The following is a 19,168-nucleotide window of genomic DNA, read 5'->3' as shown; positions in this document are numbered from 1 at the left end:
AAATGTAGTGTCTATGGAAGGAATTAAAACTCTTCTATTACAATTTACTTTTTATGTATCAGTTTACTTTGTATGTGACTTTAGTTTTTATGTATCACAATCATCTTGAATGCTGATGATCATGAGGCCAGTGGAAAAAAGAGAAAACCCTTGAGTGTCTAGTATTAGCTCTGACTGAGATGATAATTGTCTTTTTCTTCACAACCAGAATTAGTCACATAGCCCCCCTATAACCACAAGGGGGCAGGAAATGCAGTCCTGTGGTATGCCTAAAATGGGGGAGAACCATGAATATCTGGCAAGCAGTGACAATGACTAACGCAGTAGGATTGGCATTTTTAGCAGTTAATGTTACAGAAAGCCCGAGTGACAAATAATATGCAGCAGGTTTGAGGCTGCGGCGTGCAAGGCATTTTTAGACGTTTAAATTACAGAAAGGCTTATTTGTAAAATGAATATGTAGCAGGTTTGAATGTATAACCACCAACACAGCTGTTCAAAAGGGTTTAAAAAAATCTTTATTTGCTTTAAATTACTGTAAATCTTACTCTGTGTCCCCATTCCTCATAAAAATGTGGGAAATGAAATCTCAGTCTTGTTGGGGTTCCCCGGCTGCAGGATTATGCAGTCAGGGGAGATCTTTGGCTAAGTTCAGCATCAGGGAGGTGCTCCGATCTTCAGTCCACTGGGCACTGCTGAAATGTGCTACTCAAGTCCACATGTGATCCCTCTGGGGCTGGGGACTCTGCTGCTTCTGGACAAGCTGGAGGCACCAGAGTATTTGCTGAGGCTGGAAAGCCCAGTGGCTAATGGCCCTGCCTCCCATGGGGCATCACACTGTGATCCCTCTGAAGTCACTCCACTTCACCAAGCAGCATCTGTGTGCCTCCCACATCTGGGGGCTAACAGCCTTTGTCCCTTTCCCAGTCTGAAGCAAACTTTTCCTGCACTCATGCCTCCTTAAAGGACAAGAATTGCTGATCTTCAGCAGCTTCTCTTTCTGCAAAGCACTGAACTTCTGAAGCCACCTATTCCACTGGCACACAGGGCCTGCCTCACTTGATCATTGCTGTGGTTGAGACCTGTAAAAGCAATAGCCACAGTGAAGTTCCAGAGAGTGTGAATGAAGAATGAAAGTGTGAATCAACTTCAGTAATAAACAGTGGCAAGAGCAGGAGTGGGGTTGGGAGAAGAAAATGAATATTTATTGTGTACCCATGATGTGCCAGGCCTTCGTAAGATATTTTAATATGTGATCTCACTTAACCATCACAGCAATACTGTGAAGTAGAGAGTAGGAGCCCATTTTACAGTGGAGGAAACTGAAGCTCAAGGGGTTCTATGTATACATAAAAGATAGTACTGACAGCTGATATTTATGATGCTTACTATATGCCAGTCACAGTTATCTTTATGAATATAAACTCATTTAATTCTCATGATGTTTCCATGATACAGGTACAAGAGGTGTAATATTTCTATTTTAGAGATGAGAAAATTGAGTCATAGAGATATCAGAAGATTTACTCGAGGTCACACAGCTAGAAAATCATGAGGTCAGAAATGACTTCTGGCAGTCTGGCTCCAAAGTCCATGCTTTAAACCACTATACTGTATTGCCGAGTACAATACAGTGCCGTAGGGAGATGGAGAAAGGGAAAGACAGAGACAGAGAGAAACATACAGAGAGATAGACAAACAGACACACACATTGTCAGAGAGAGACAAAGACAGAAAAATAGACAAATGGAGAGAGAGGAATAGAGACATAAGGAGAGACAGAGACAGAGAGACACACACAGAGAGATCATAGACAGATTCTAAAATTTGAATATATTTGTTGAAATTACTTAAGACTTTCTTCAAAGAGGTTCAATGCCTTTCCAAAGAGTTGAGCCTCAAGATTAGTCCCGGGATGCAGGCTGGCACATGAGATCAATGAAGAGTGGACTCTGCCCTGACTTCTCAGACAGACACCCAGGGTACTGGGTCCCAGCCCCTTTGAGCTGACAGGTAAATTAGCAATGTCTGCCACTGCCTACGACTGAAAGAGAAAGGCTGTGGTCAGCATTCCAAATGGGGTGAGTGATGACTTGGCAGTTAAATACTCAAAACAGCTTCCCTGAAAATGGAATATTAAGAACATGCTTTTCTTCTCAGGTGCCATTTCTTATCACCTGGTTGGCTAGAAGCCAGGTGTTTTTAAACACTAATACTGTGTAAATTTCTTGGGGCCAACTCTTTGTAAACAGTGCTGGTGTTTGTGCAAGGTTAACATTGGCCCTTGACTATAAAAGCTTAAATATCCTTGGCTCTCCAAGCAGCCAAGTTACTCTTAGCCCAAGGAGATAGGTACACTATATTAATTTCCCAGAGGGGAAAAAAGATCATTTCCCCTTCTTTCAGTATCTTTCAGTCTTAACTTTAAATAGGTGAATAGAAAGATTAAGTGACTTGTTCCTGCCATAAAAAGAGGACTAAAGCCCAGATTTTCTGATCCCTATCTGCTAATTAGAGTACAGAAGACTAGATTCCATGGATTTTGTTTCACTAACCCTTCCAAAGTGTGAAGACTGATGTGGTATTTTTAAATGATTTTATGACAGACTGCTTATCTTTGAATACAATTTATACCCAGTGATCATATTTACTTTTAATGTTATTTCTTGGTATAGCTATTCTAGCATCAGACACAAGGACTGTAAGTGATCATCCCATAAACTACAAATGATCTGGCTTTTTTTAAAAAACAACAATATGAATAACTAATTGTATACTCAATTAGTGTGAATATCTAATCTGGTTTGATCAGATGATCAAAATAAATATAGCTCTTATATCAAAACTCATCTGGAATCACAGATAGATATCCTGTGCCTGACGCATTAAAAAAAATTCCTGAAAAGTTGCACACAAATTTTGTTTTATAACAAATTGAATTATTATAATTTATAACTACTAGGGAAACTGGCTATGTGAAGGGCTATCATGATAAATCATTCTATGAATCAAATAACCACTTTCCACTTTCAATCTTCATTTATTAAGTATATCTTTTCTTTATTCTTTTTTTTTTTTTTTTTTGAGATGGAGTCTCGCTCGGTTGCCCAGGCTGGAATGCAGTGGCACAATCTCAGATCACTGCAACCTTTGCCTCCCGGGTTCAAGGGATTCTTCTGCCTCAGCCTCCTGAGTAGCTAGAATTACAGGAATATGCCATCGTGCCTCACCAATTTTTTGCATTTTTAGTAGAGACAGGCATTTTTGTATTTTTAGTATTCACCATCTTGGCCAGGCTGGCCTTGAACTCTTGACCTCGTGATCCACCCACCTCGGCCTCCCAAAGTGCTGGGATTACAGGTGTGAGCCACTGTATCTGGCCTCTTTATTATTTTAGAATAGATTAGAGGCATACATTACAACCCATATTTTTAGTAAATTTGAATATTTGGGTTTTTGAAAACTGGTAGACTAAACATGCAAAATAAAAATGCTTTAAAAATTATCCTTCCTTTAAAATAATTTCTGTAAATTGTTAATAATGCCTAAAATGACTACGGAAAGATTAAAACATCTTTTATCACATACCCCAAAGAGTGTTGATGACTAGCAGAAATATTTACCTTTGACTGTTTATCAATTTATAATTGTAGGATTTCCATTCCCTCCATTAAAAAAAATAGTGTGTCCTAGATTATAGCACTTGCTGGCATTTACTATTTTTGTCACCCTATTACAGATGATTATAGAGAGATTTGTAAGTGCTTTGCTATTTTAAAATTTATTTCCAGGTCAGTCTGAGAATTCTTACTTTTTTTTGAAAGAAAACATAGACTCTTGTGGGTATGTTTACATAGCGGTATTTAAATTTATGCTGAATTTACTGTTTATGTGATGATCAGATCCACTTAAATACATTTTCATCTACTTCTATGGAGATTTCTGAAAATAAAGCAGAAATAGGAAGAAGGCAATGACTTACACAGTAATTGTTATTTAGAATGTAAATACATTAATTATGGCAAGATAAGTTATAAACAATCGGACAAACCCACTTATTTTCAAGGTCTATGCATGTATAAATATGTGTGTGTGTGTGTGTGTGTGTGTGTGTGTGTGTTCCTGTTGCATTAGAAGGTTTTTGAATTGTTTCCTTATTTCTATTTTACTGAATATGTATATGAATGTGCTATGGATTATGAGGGCTATTATCAAAATACATAATATATGTAATATGGGAAAATTTATCTTTTATAGAAGCCTTAAACAAAAGGGGCATTTAAAATTAATGTGATGAACACATTTTACTATGTGCAATACATGCATTTGATAAAATTTTCACCACAGAAATAATAAAACTAACAAAAGTATGCTGAATATTATTTCAGGTGAGGGGGGCGTAAAGGCATAATGCTTTCATTTTTGCTTTCAATGGCTAGCTCCCCATCATTGCACTAGTGTTCTTTTTCCTTTTGTTCCTTTTGACCTTTTAGCTCTTACCCCATTTCCATCTTTCCTAGCCTGAAAACAGGTGTAGGAGGAAATTGGTTTCTTTATGAACTCTCCTTCCAGCCACAATAATCTCAGATTCAAGATCCCATGCTAAGCTTCCCGCTGGATGAAAACCCAAAACATATTGTAAAATTTAACGTTGCATTTTCATATGCTTAAACCTAATTTACCTTTTAGAAAAAAATTTGCATATTTCTTCCTACTTTTTTTTTTTTTGAGACGGAATTTCCCTCTTGTTACCCAGGCTGGAATGCAATGGCGCGATCCCAGCTCACCACAATCTCCGACTCCTGGGTTCAGGCAATTCTCCTGCCTCAGCCTCCTGAGTAGCTGGGATTACAGGCACGCGCCACCATGCCCAGCTAATTTTTTGCATTTTTAGTAGAGACGGGGTTTCACCATGTTGACCAGGATGGTCTCGATCTCTTGACTTCGTGATCCACCCGCCTCGGCCTCCCAAAGTGCTGGGATTACAGGCGTGAGCCACCGTGCCCGGCCCTATTTCTTCCTTCTTAAGGCCTCACACACAATGTGGAAAATGCTTAGAAGCAGAATGGTGTGATAGGTTCTTTGGAGGTTTCTGAGAGGGGCACTGAAGACAACTTACGTTTCTCTTTTTTTTTTTCTTTTCCCTACGCTTTAGTAAAATGAAACCTGGCAGGGATGTCTTAAGTCAGCTCTGCATGGAAGGTGGATCTAATGACTTCTAAGCTGATGAGCTGACCCTCCCTCTCCACTAACCCTCCACGTCCACCCTTTCATTTCTGAGATGAAACTTTGAAAATTATTTTTTGCAGGAAGCTGTGTTTGCAGACTATGAACAGAGAAATCGTCTCCACTGTTCACTGACCCTAACCCATTGGGTCTCTGGCTAAAGCAGAAGAGCCACACACCTGAGGGGAGGGTGCTTGCTCTGAATACACAGCTTCAAGGACGTTCTGCTCAAATGGAAAGGCTCTAGACTGTAGCTAAGACTTTCAGTCGTCCAGATATTTACAGTTTGATGGACTTCCCTCCTGATAGTTTTGGCAATAAAGGAGAAAATCATTTCTCCTTAGAGCATTTGGAATTGGAAAAATAAACGTGCTGAGTGCAGCTGAGACTTCTAAGCCTTTGACATTTTTCAGTGGTAGGATGGAGGGTCCCCATGGACCGTCAGACTTGAGGGCTTGAACACTTAGTCTTTGCATCTGCAAAACCTGGATAATCACTCCATATACCACCGGCTAGGAACTAATTTTCTTGTCATTTCATAAAAAAAGATTCCCAATCTTCTAGACAAGTTGCAAGAACTGACTAACGCCCGGGAATGCTTGCAGATCAGCAGACCAGAGGTAGTGTAGACGCCAAGCGTGGACCGAGTCCTGGGGCGCCCCAGAAGTGTCTTCTCCCCGAGAGACAGTGTTAATTCCTCCCATTAACAGCTATGAGTCCCTCTTGGGTTTCTCCCACCCCAACACCCCTCTCTGAGCCCCTGGCCACAGTGGCCGTCTCTTCTCCTCCCTCGCCCCTAGACCAAACATCCCTTACATCAGGTGGGGTTGGGGAGGTCTACTCTTCGGGAAGGAGCGCGCAAGGGTTAATGATGAAAGCTGGCAACCAGGTGGGGCGCCCACACCCGTCCCCGGCCACGGTGGGCGTCGGAGGTGAGGGGGCGCTATTCGGGCAGCAGTGCTCCGGGTGGCGGGCGGGAGAGCTGCCAGGCTGACAGAGAGGCCGGCCCGAGTGGGGGCCGCTCCGTCGCCGCCGCCACCGCCGCCGCCGCCGCTGCTGTGATGCGGAGCCAGTGCTGCGCCGGGCGGTGGAGTCAGATCCCCGGCGCGGGAGCACGAGCTGCAACATCAGCACCAGCGGCGGCGGCACCTGCACCAGCTCCCAGGCCCGGCGCTGCGCTCTCCGCACAGCCGCCCCCGGGGCCGCCGCCCCGCGCTCTCTATGGATGTCAAGGCGGCCCCCAACGGGGTGGCCACTATCGAGGACCGGATCCTGCGGATCACCGGCTACTATGGCTATTACCCAGGTTACTCCAGCCAGAAAAGTAAGACGCCGCGGGGCTGCCCTGCGCGAGGCGGGGAAGGGAGGTGGGCGCGCAGCAGTGCCGCGGGGCTGCGAACTGGCGGGCGGGCGGGCCGGCGGCGCGCTGTCCGGACACCTGCAGCCCTGCGGGAGCTGTCAACGCCGCCTTACTGGCGGCGGGGACCCTGGGAGCAAAAAGTACGTCCGCTGTCCTCGGTGCTGAACCGTGGGAGAGCAAGGGGCCCCGTTGGGTGCGCCCAGGAGTTTGGAAACAGTCGTAGTCTTGGGGGGAGGCGCGAAGGGGACCTGGCGAGCGCTCCTGACCGCCGTCGGCCGGCTCACCCTTGTGGATTTACGCTCGGAGAAAGCTAACATGGCTGTTCACTTAACGGAAAGTCAGCCTTAGGGGCTGTATGCCCTGAAAGCCCCTACTGAGTGCCAGGCTGCGTGCGGGGCGCTGGAGACATAGGCTGGGGAGACTTGCGGGTGAGACTGGCAGGCGCGGCTGACCCAGACGTGGGTCCCGGCGCTGGCGGGGTCAGCTCGTTCACTCCGGGCTATTGAGACGCTGCCAGCGCGGGAGTTACTCCGATTACAGCGTCTTTAGGAGGTTCTTCACCCTGGACAGAGAAAAGGACCTACTCTGGTCTCTGAGCCCCAGAGCTTGGAGCCAGAGACCCGTGTAACAGACTGGGGGCGTAGGGGGGTGGTCTGAGAGGGGGAGGCGACAGGGCCGTCCGTCCCTGCAGCACGTCGCGGCCACCTCTGAGCCTCAGGAGTCTATTCTGTTCAGTCCCGGCTTTCTTCCAGCTAAGCGAGGTCATGCGGCGTGGATGCTTTCACGCTTCTGGACCAGTTTTGGTGGGAGGCCGATGAGGTGTACTCTGTTCGAAGTCACCCTCCCCAAATACACAAACCCACTAGCTATATTTGCTGGGATTAGTTCTACCAGCGACTGAAGTGCAGCTCATTTTTCTCTGAATTGGAGTTGTAGCTGCGGTTCAGTTTCTATGCAGGTGGGTCTCCGCTTTTTTTTTTTTTTTTTAATCAATGCATTTCTGTCGCAGTAGATGGAGCTTAATTGATGTTTTTACCATTATTTTTGTCGGAAGCTTTGGAAGCTCCTAGATGCATTTCTGATTGGTATTTTTCTGTGACATTTTGGGGTACAATCAACATTACAGTTTCTGCGAAGCATGGGACTCACAAAAATTACAGAACAAAGACAAGAAAACACTATTTTTCATGTAACTTTCTCCCCTACCATGCTTCCTCTCTATTGAATAATAATTCAAGAGCTTTGTTCCATGGGCTGTTCTCACACAGATATTTTCTCGTTCGAGATTTCATTTGGTTTCAGGAAAGGCCTATCTGATTTGGATGGTTTCTGTCTAGCTGTTTTTAGCATTAGGGGATTAAATTATTCATTTTCCATACAAAAGTAATTATATAGTGTTAGAATTTTCTGGAAAGAAAATAACACACTGTGGAATGCTCTTTGAAGCCTCTGTACTATACACTCAAAAACTTCTCTCTCTCTCTTTTTTTTTTTGTTGTTGTTGTTGGCAAAGGATTTCTTTTTTAACCCTGGAAACATAAGTGAAGGAACTAATATGCCTTGTGGAAATTACTTGACTTTCCCTTTTGAATATTTACTTAGGAACCATGGGAATTTTCGTGGCTTAGAGAACTTAGAAGCTGTGTGTGAAATTACAAGACTCAGGGTAGTTTATTATTGTAATTTTTATGACAATGGAAGTTTGGTTAACAATGAACAACCCAAAAGGAATATTGAAAAAGTGACATTTTAGATAAGGACATGTTCATATTATATTTTTGTACTTGCTCAAATAGCTGCACATACTTCATTTGCAATACAATAACAGGACAACAAAAGGGAAGAGCACTGGCCAAGGCTATAACTGGAAGGCAAAAGGGATAAAGATTAATTTGGCAGGGTTATTTCTGATGGGCTCTTACCTAAGTTCAGACCATAGAGTCAAAAGAATGAAGGCAGAGAATCTCACAAGAACAGAGAATTAATTGACAGTCAGATAAATCTCAGGACACTCAAGCTTCCAGAAGTAGAGGAAGATTGTTATTTTACACAGTGAGAGATTGAGAGAGGAGAAAGCTGGAGGAGGGCCAGGGAACTGAGCACCATGAAATAATCCTGTCCTAATGCAGGCTTCAACTAGTAAACAAACACACTGAAGCAAACCAGTACAATATGGTCAATTGATTTGGCTGTTACAGGGAATGAGCAACAGCTTAGGGGAAGTCTGGAAAAATAATACTTAAGAAAAGGCTGCAGTGATGAGTATATAATATATGCAAAGGCAAGGTGACTTTCTTATTTTCTGTCTGATTACGTATGAGGGATAGCTATGCCATTTACCTTTTTGGAGATAGATGGGGACTTACCTCTAAGAAAATGCATTCAAGATCAAGCCTGCTGTTAATGCATCCTGCTGTTTGATTGTCCAGGAAAAAATTCTAGTAGTCAGGCTGATGCAAAAAAAAAAATATATATATATATATATATAATAGAATTCAGAGGAAAAAAAGATACTTTAATGGGCAATTGGCCATTTGTTTTATTTATCCTGTTCAATTAACGAACACTTATTGAATAAATATAAACAAGAAATCTGGATACAAGGATGATTAAAGGTGGGTGCAGTGGCTCATGTCTGTAATCCTAGCACTTTGGGAGGCCAAGGCCAGATGATTGGTTGAAGCCAGGAGTTCAAGACCAACCTGGCCAATGTAGTGAAGCCCTGTTTCTATATCTATTTAGACATGTTTTTAAAAAGATGATTAATGCATAGTGTGGTTACTTAGATGGTAGAATAGATTTATTCATTCAACAAGTATTAATTAAGCACCTCCTATGTGTCAGGGGTACATCAATGAGCAAAACAGACAAAAATATTTTCCTTTTAAACAAGACAGTAAACAAATGAACAAATACATAAATTATCGAGAATATTTCAAGGTGATAAGTCCCTTTTGAAAAATTGCAACAGGATAAAAAGGATAAGATATTCTGGGGGTAGAGACTGTCACAGTTTTAAATAGGCTCACCAGGAAAGTCCTCATTGAGGAAGTAACAATTGAGCAAATACCTGAAGGATGCGAGGGAGTTCACCATGTGGACATTCAGAAAAAGACATTCTGGGCAGTGGGAACAGCTAGCGCAAAGCTCTGAGAGAGAGTGCTACTGGCATGCTGTAGAAACAGCAGGGAGGCCTGCATGACTGAAGTGGAGTGAACAGTCGGGAAAGTGGTTGGCAACGAGGTCACTGAGGATCCAGGAATAAGGTAAAGGACGGCCTTAGAGGCCGTCATTGTCAATCCTTTGGCTTGTATTCTGAATGAAATGAGCCTTTGAAGAGTTTTGAGAGAAGAGTGATGTGACTTAACTTACCTTACACAAAGATCAGTCTCACTGCTATACTGGGACAGGTTGGAAACACCTAATTAGTATGTTATTGTGATAACTTAGGTGAGAGATGATGGTGGCTTGAACCAGAGTGGTAGCAGTAGAGAAAGAGAAAGGTGGTTGGAGTCTGCATATATTTGAAATTAGAGCCAATAGGGCACCCCGATAGATTGGGTATGGTATTTGCAAGAAAGAGAGGAGTAAAAAATGACTCTGTCTTTTCTGGTTTGACTAATTTTGAGTTACCATCAGCTGAAGTATGAAAGGCTTCAAGGTAGAGAAGATTTGGAAAGGGGTTGGGGTGGATTTTCTGGGGATAAGGATAACATTTTAGAGATCCTAAATGTAATTGGAGATGGAGAGTAAGCTTAGAGTTCAGAGTAGATGTCTGATTGGAGATATAAATTAAGTATTTGCCAATACCTTGGTGGTATTTAAAGCCTAAGACTGGATGAAATATCTGAGGAATAAATACAAATATGAAGAGAAGAGGCAAAAGGATTGAATTTTGAGGCACTCTGACATTAAGAGGTTCAGGAGAAGAAAAGAAACTATCAAAGGAGACCAAGAAGGAGCATCCAGGGAGATAGGAAAACCAGGAACATGTGATACCCTGGAAGCCAGTAAATCAAGAGTTTTAGGTGAAAGAGATAGCTGAGTCCAATGCAATTGAAAGGTCAAGTAAAATGAAGACTGATTGAATTTGACAATTGAAGGTCATTGGTGATCTTGACAAGAATGTTGACAAGAGCACATAAGGTTGGATAAAATAGATTAGAGCGTGTGTAAGAGAGAATTAGAGGGAAGAATTCGAACCTGTGAGTATAGGTGACCCTGCAAAGATTTTTGTGCAAAGAGGAGCAGAAGAAATGGAGGAAGCAGGCTCAAGAAAGATTTTTTTTTCTTTAAAGTTGGGGGAAATAAGCATGTTTGCATGCAAATGACAATGCTTCAATAGAGAAAGAAGAATTAATGAAGTTCGAGAGATAGGATATAGAAACCTTGCACAAGAGAAGGGACATTGCTATAGATAGGAACATGGATATAGGGTAAGGTGTGTGGGGCAGTCTCGGGAAGGTGTATAATTGAGGTGATGGGCATCTGTTGAGGTTCTCTCTTGGTTGCTGTAGTTTTCTCCAGGTAGGAAGCAAATCATCAAATGAGAGAGAGGATGGTGGAGGATGTGGTAGAGGCTGGAGGAAAGAGAAAGTGTGAATAGTTAAATAGGGAGAGTGAATGGACTAGGGAAGTGTACTAAGGTTGTCTGGTAACCTTAGAGTCCATTTAAAGTTTTTACTAGCAAATTTAGAGTGAGATCAGTCAGTAGTTTGGCTCATTCACTAACACAGTAAAGGCATGGAGCAAGTAACGATAAGGATATTACCAGAGTTACAGATTATCCAATAGGTATTAAAAAAATAGGTACAAGGGAGTTGTATTATCATAATGATTGATCATGGAATTTAAATCTGGTAGGCAGAGAAGACAGAAAATCTAGATAATTAGGGACAGTGAACAGATGGTAGTTTCAATGAATTAGAGGTCTCAGAAGAATCAATGTTTTTTTGTATTCCATTATTGATATTTTTGGGATATTCTTTTTCGTGTGTTTGTATAAGGTTTGGAAATTGATTATAGCCTTAAATGTGCCAGCAACTGGCTCTGAGACCTGGGACACCTCTCTGTGGACATTGGGTTTCTTGTTTGTAAAAAGGAGAGTTGAAGTCACTATTTTAGAACAGTCATGCAGTAGGTCAGCTTTGACAGCCTTCAAAACAGTCCCACTTTCCTGGAAAGGTATCAGTAAAGGAGTACATTTACTTTACCTCTCTTCGCCCACTTTTGGTAAACAGTTGCCTCTCTTTGTTCTGTGCCTTTGCACCTGTTGGCCTTTTGTTTTTTGTATGTCTCATTAGTGATCAGGTTCTACGATCATTGTCTATTGGGAGCTGCAATTTGTAGGAAATATTTTTCCCTTTTATGCTGATACCAGCTCTGGTATCATCCCTGCTTCAAAAAGAACTCTACCTCCTTCTGGCTCTCTTGGCTCTCTGGGTGCTTGAATGGCTGCTATGACTTAGCATTTCCCAAGGTTCCAGCTTCAGCTCTGTCTTCTCACGTTCTGCTTTCCCTGAGTGAGCTCATTTAATCCACGGCTTTACCATCTTTGGTGTGTCTGAATTTCTAGGCCCACTTTTCTGAACCCACAACCATATTTGGAACTCCCTTCAAGCATTCTACCTGAATGTCCTCCAGAAATGTGACACATAAAACCAAAATCATCATTCTGCCATTAAAATGTGCCTTTTCCTTCTTATTACGCATTTCAGCTTCTAATATCTATATCCAACCAATTGCCCAAGCCAGAAACTTTGAGTTATCCTCAACTTCTGCCCTTTCCCCTTGCCCTATAATCAGTTAATGAATCCTATCTATTCTACCCCAAATATGTGCTTTCCCATCCTGCGGTCACTGCCTTCTGTCTATCACATCTTTTCCCCAGCCTCAAGTCCTCCCAATCCAGCATACACATCTTAAAAAATATTTACTTCCCCAAAGTGCAGATCTGTTCATCTCACACCCCTGATCAAATACCTGAAGTAATTTTTCACTTTCTATGGAATAAAGTCCAAATTCCTTAGCATGCCGCAAACTAAACAGAGCTGGTATTGTACTATTTTAGCACACATTTCTCCCCCCACACCACAATCCTCTAATTGCCTAAGTAATACACGCTTAATGCAGAAAATCTGGAAGGCACAGAGCAAAGAGAGATTAAAACAAAATTACTCATAATTCCACTACTAGAGGTGATTAGTGTTAACATTTTGGTATATATCCTTTCAGTCTTTTTTATACCCATGAACACATGCAAGTGGCTTTTATTTGGTACTGAACGTTTAATCTCATTGGTCTATATTGTTGTAATAACTTAAATTTTAGTATATGCATATAGTCTTCCATATATGCAAGCATTCTCATCTACCTCACCAATCACTAGTTGTTGAATTTTCAGTCAAACTTTTCCTTTTATTTCTCTTGCACTCTCTCTGTTCCTCCCCTTAACCCCCCATTTCTTTTTAAGAGATAGGGTCTTACTCTGTCACAGAGGCTGGTAGTGCATTGGTGTAATCATAGCTTACTGCAGCCTCAAACTCCTGGGCAAAGCCATCCTCTCACCTTAGCCTCCTGAGTAAGACTGCAGGTGCGGACCACCACTTTTGGCTAATTAAAAAAAATTATTTTTTTGGTAGCGGACAGGTTTTGCTATGTTGCCCAGGCTGGTCTCAAACTCCTGGCTTCAACTGGTCCTTCCATCTTGGCCTTCCAAAGCACTGGGATTACAGGTGTGAGCTACTGCACTGGCCCAACTTTTCTTTTTGATCTCGTATCCCATATGGTCTTGCACACCCTGATTATAGTCTCATCATGCAGCTCACTGTTTTAATGACATTATTGTGCCCATGCTCTTTTGCTTCTCAGTGCTTTATTGCACTTTGGTCCCAGCGCTCCCTCTCTTTCTGTGTCTCCTTCATCACCCTGCAGAAAGCTCCTATTTATCTTTAGAAGTGCAGTTTAAATGTGCTGTCCTCTGTAAAGCTTCCCAAATGCCCCAGACTGGTTAATCCTCCCTCTGTGCTCCTGTAAAGCTGTGTATTCACCTCTTCTCCAGCATTTAACACACTATTTTGGGCTTTTTTTGCTTTGCACAAAACTATCTCACCCACAGAGCTTGGGGAGAGCAAGGGATTTATCTTTATTTATTTTATCTTAGGCAAAGTGGTATATTCTGTTGTTCAACAAAGTTTATTATGTTAATGAATGAAACATTTAGTTCTATTTGAAGAAATTAGAGAGATAATTATTTTCACACAGAAAAAGAAAGAGCACACGATGGTAGTAGTGATTAGAGAAAAAGAAAAAAATTACCAGCAGTGAATGAATCAAATAGATGTATATTTGAAGAATGAGAATACACTAAATGATGTTTTATAATCATTTTACCTGCCTGGTTGTAACTTCTGCATTTGTGTGTTCTTACTTCATTCTTAAGATTTTCTGTGCTTCAATGGGGGAAAAGGCAATTTTTAAAAAACACGGAGTAGTATAAAATTACTAGAATCGTAAGAAAGAAAATGTGATTTCTCCTCTTTCTTTTTTTGAAGTTGTTACCATTGGTCTTCCTAGTACAGTATTAATACTGTATAACTCTTATGTACTTTAACTGGACCAAGTTATGAAATTCTCTACTACAAGTGAAATAAATGCAATAAATATCTATTTTTGTTCATATTCTGTTTATATCCTAAGAATAAGCTTTGTGCTTCTTTATATATGAGAGAAAGTGTTTTGTAAACAGTTACAAATAAGTACCATCAATATGTGGTTTTGAGAAGTATTTTGTAATACAGTTTTAAATTAGAACATATAAGGTCTATGTTAATTTAGTTAATACTAAATATCATTGTATATGCTAATGATGTTAGATAATGTGGTAGTTTTTACAGTGTTTATTCTGATGTGTATTTTGTATTTAAAATATAAAATTACATATAAACTGGATATTTGTAATGCAAAATACTACTTCTACTAGCTAATACTTGGATTAAACATTAAATTTCAGATGTACTTTCTTTCAAAAGCCTAAGACCTGGTTTGCGGCTACAAGGTCTAATGCAAAGAGCACAAGCTTTGGAAACACAAAGTCCTAGGACTATACTCCTCCTATGCTATTTACTAGCCTTTTAAACTTGCATACCCTCTCAGATCAACAATTTTGTTCCTATAAAATGGGAATGATAATAGTTGCCTCACAGGTAGTTGGGAGGATTATGTAAGATAATGTTTAACTGAGTGTCTGGAGCAGCATCCAGTTGAATGTATGGAAGCTGTTATAATTAGGAGGAAATAAATAGAATCAGTTTTATGACCTCAGAGAACCATGCTCACTTTTTGCTTTTAAGTAAATGGCTTACTACTTGCTTTTTGGTCATATTCATAATTATGTTTTAAATTGTTATTAAAAATTATGCTAAAGCAATGTTAAACACAAGTACAAATTGTCCAAGTTCACAATGGTTTTTACTTTTGGTTGTTGCTTTCTACTCTTTACCAGTTTCTGACTTGTCTGGTGCTAAAACAGAAAGGGACAATTCTACCTGGATTGACTCTTGGGATAGCGTATTTAAAAGGGGCTGGAAGCCATCTGTGATGAAGTGATTCCAAATGGGCTGAACAGAAAAAGATGAGGGAAATCTACGGCCAGTGAGTGACAGGATGGGTCTACATGTCTGCAGATGCAGGTAGTCAGGCACCAAAGTAGGGAGAGGTTGGGAGAGAGATAGCAGGAAAAGGTGGAATCTCAGCTGAAGATAGCTTGAGTGGGTTGTGGCAAAGATGGAACAGCGAGGGCAAACAGGTGGGGAGGAAATAAAGGCTGAGGGTTAATCTGGGAATAGTCCTTTGAAAGTAGCATTGTTCCTTTCATACATGGAGTGTTAAAGAGACAGTTCTTTTTTTAGCTATGTATGTAGCCACAAATGTCACAGACAGGCTATTTTATGTTCTTCTTTACAAAATATATCATTATATTACAAACACATTTGCATATTTCTACATAGTCTTTGGAATTATTTTTAAAATTATAAAGCATTTAATAACTTCCAGACACAGAGAAATATAAATAAAAAGGAAAATAATCTTGTTACCCTAACACAAGTACGGTTATTTTGGTTGATTTCTTTCCAATTTTGGCATACAGGACTTTATATCTTGATTTATTGAGAAATATAAACTGTGGTGTAGTTACAATACAATTTTGTGTCCTGCTTTTTTTGCCACCTAATATTTCAGGATAAGCATGTTTCATTTATTTTCATTTTTCTGCTTTGAGAGGCTGGAATTGGATTCTCCTTTCAAAGATCTTGGCTTAAAGAATTTGGCAAGCTGGTTCTATACCATTTGAGACTGAGTAAAATGGAAAGATGTGGAGTATTAGTGATGGTTTATTTGGTTTCTAGTTACAAGACTCTGCTTCAACTGGCTTAAGCACAATGGAAGCTATTGAAAAGACACCGGGGAGTCTCTCAAGGGTTTGAAGCAGAGGGATAAAATGGTGTAGGCTGAAATCAGGTCCTGGAGGGCTGTGGGGAAAACAGGAAGCCTCCTTTCTCTGTCTTTCATCTCTTTTTCTCTGGCACATGCTCCCCATTCTTGTCTTTTGCTTCAGGCTGGCTTTCTCTATTTCCTTGTCCAAATGGTCAAAAATAGCTACTGCCAGCAGTTCCAGTGTTTACATGTCCTCTATTCAAGAAAGCAGACAGATTGAGCGAGAATCTCTTACTTCTAAATTCAGATTCCTGGGGAAAGAGACATTTTGGCCCAATTTATATGTCATATGCACACCCTTGATCCTATTGATGGAGGTGGTTTGCGGCAGGGTCAAGTTTCTCAGTCATGACTGCCAGAGGCCCTCTCCTATAACCCTGTTGACTGCATGAGGGAAGAGATGATAGTTTAGAGAAACAGAGCAATTGGTTGGACAGTTAACAGCTATTTGGTTCACAGAACATTGCATATTTTCTTATATCAAATTATAGGCTTCAATCAAGATTCCATCTTTTCTTTCTTCTGGTCCTGATAGCCCTTGGAGTGAATCTAGATAATATTTAATGAACTTACAGATACTGTATAATTTTAGAAAATGAAAAAACCCAAGTGTCTGTTTAGAGTATACGTTCTTGAGAATTCTGTTTAAGAGTGCCCATCTAGCACTGCAGACTACTCATTAAGCTTCATTGAAGTGCCACTGGTTACATCAAGTTTGGAAGACATATTTCTTTTTCTAGGTCAGACAGGGCAATACACCAGGTCTTTTAGGTTCAATGTACAGTAATTGAGGATGACCTTTAACGTGGTATATTTAAATAGAGATTGAATATTACACCATCCTGCAGTCTGAGATGTGCTGTATTTAGACCTAGGCTCATGACAAGATGGCACTAGTGAGGTGTCAATAATGGTTTCATGGTCCTGAAAACCAGACATAATAAGAACTTTTTATGCCTCATGAAGCAGAGATCCCCAAGGGTGTTAGAGCCTGCACGTTTTTCCTGCTAATACCTTATTAAGCTCCAAGTCATGTACCTTTGGTATCAATTTTGTGTTTTTTGTTGAAACCTATGTTCAATTATAGGCATTCTAGATGACAGATCCAAATCCAGTGAGTTGGAGGCCATTGAGGCACCATCTTCCCTGCTGGAGCTATGGTGACAGGGTCTGAAGAAGGGGTAAATGCATCTAAAGTGACACTTATTCCCACAGACTTTTTGGAACAAAGGGGCTTAGAAGTTGAGAACTTTTTAATAATTGTGAGTGCTTGAAACTGGAGCTGCTTATCCTGTTCCTTTCTAGTCCACATCCATGTAGCAACCATGATAATCTTTCAAAAGCATCCATTGGATCATGCCATTCCTCTGGTTAAAGTTGTTATTGGCCTCCTGTATCTCTTTGGAAAACTATAAAACACTGAATGCAGCTTGCAAGGTCTTACATGGTCTGGTTCTCTGGCTGGCAGCACACTTTCATGCTCTTTTTATGCTTTGGTTTTGCTAGTTCATGTTCCAGGCTCTTTCATTCCTCTAAGATGATGAACAAGCTCTCTTCTCTTCCTGGTGGTACTAGCTGTCTGGCCCCTCAACATTCCTCAGGTCTCATATTAAGTGCCACCACCTCTGAGAGCCCTTTCCAGCTTTGCACCTTTATCATCTCATGTACTTTTTCTTTATAGTGCTTAGTGCAATTTGTGTTCACTTTTGTGACTATTTAATGCTTTTCTGCCAATTATACTCTTAATGTCTCTAAAGGGAGGTAGGGATGGATTTATTTTGTTCAGTACAGTATGACCAGCACAAAGAATTGTGCCTGGGCGCTCCATAAATATTGGCTGGGTGAGTGATTAAGCCTTGTTGAAAATGTCAAATAGACTTTTTTTCCCCAAGATAATATTTTTATTTGGAATATTTTTAAAATTTTCAGAAAAGTTGCAATGATAATGCAGAGAATACTCATAACACCTCCCTCAGCTTCCTCACTCAGTTAACGCTTTTAATTACCATGGTATATTGGTCAAAAATGAAGAAACCAACACTGGTGCATTATTATTAATTAAACTCTAGATTTTATTTGGATTTCACCGGTTTTTCCATTAAGGTTCTCATTCTGTTCTAAGACCCGATCCACAGTACCAGATTGTATTTACTTGTCATGTCTCTCAGGTAGGCTTTTAAAACATTGAACTTGAGAAGTTCCATTTTATAGGAACTTCCTGACACACATTTTAGGGCTTAGATCAGATCACATTTGAAAATTTAACTGCTAGTTTTCAAGGTGACTAAGGATTAAATTGATGTTTGTTGACTTGACATCATAATTGCATTCTAGTTTAGAGTCTGTTTTACAGTGTGTAACAGTGGTTTCTAGCATTTCTATGTATAACATGGTGGAGATACAGAAACCTTTGAAAATCTGATCTATGAACTACTCCTTTATCCCTCAAATGCACATTACACTAACATTTTGATGTAGTTTATTACACTAGAAATTTACTTCACAAGTACAGGCTATAAAATGATAATTCCACTGAGTTTCACCTATTTTTTAATATCATAATCATTTATGCAAAATGTAATAGTAATATCTGGAAGATGGAATAATTTAAATTTGTTAAAATAAAAGTGAACTTTAGTTTTATTTAAAAGTAAACTTTAGTAAGAAAGCTCTTGTGACTAATAAAAAGCTAAAATGGTGCAGTGGTCTTAGGCATGACAAGTGCAGCTCATCTTTGACATCCAATTGACTTCAATGTCCTGGAAGTCTTAACACTTTCTAAAAAATGTTGACTCACAAGGATATGAGATAGCAAATGAGGTTAGAGATCTACTAGCTTTTATGCCGGAAGAGGGTAGAAATGTTTCAAGAAACACCAGATTTCCTGACCCTACAAGCTGAGTTAATATCACATCATTTCATTAGTATTCAAGTGAATGAGATCATCATTGAGACAAGGCCTCAAAAACAGTCCATGCCTTCTTTGTCTACAAGGAAAGAATGATGAATCTGTTTCAATGTTTCAATTCATCCAAGCAGAATTGTCCTTCAAATACATTCTGCAGTATACCTAGGTACCCTCCGATT

At 40.4% G+C, this 19,168-nt stretch overlaps 1 protein-coding gene across 2 annotated transcripts in view; it reads left to right on the top strand.

Annotated features, from left to right (window-relative positions):
• The first annotated feature begins 6,171 nt into the window (after positions 1 to 6,171).
• SLC35F4 (solute carrier family 35 member F4) overlaps positions 6,172 to 19,168 on the top strand; it is a 320,825-nt gene continuing 307,828 nt past the window's right edge. The window contains exon 1 of one of the 2 annotated variants that reach the window (XM_032251178.1): positions 6,172 to 6,550. In XM_032251178.1, coding sequence (XP_032107069.1) covers positions 6,448 to 6,550 — 103 coding nt within the window. In that variant the 5' untranslated portion in view covers positions 6,172 to 6,447. The remainder of the gene's footprint in view (positions 6,551 to 19,168) is intronic. The other variant, XM_032251179.1, reaches the window with a different exon arrangement.

The sequence above is a fragment of the Sapajus apella genome, unplaced genomic scaffold (genome assembly GCF_009761245.1).
Source record: "Sapajus apella isolate SASKATOON/1434 unplaced genomic scaffold, GSC_monkey_1.0 scaffold74, whole genome shotgun sequence".
NCBI classification, from domain to species: domain Eukaryota; kingdom Metazoa; phylum Chordata; class Mammalia; order Primates; family Cebidae; genus Sapajus; species Sapajus apella.
Note: the sequence above shows the minus strand (reverse complement) of the source record. Positions and strands in the feature narration are given on the sequence as shown.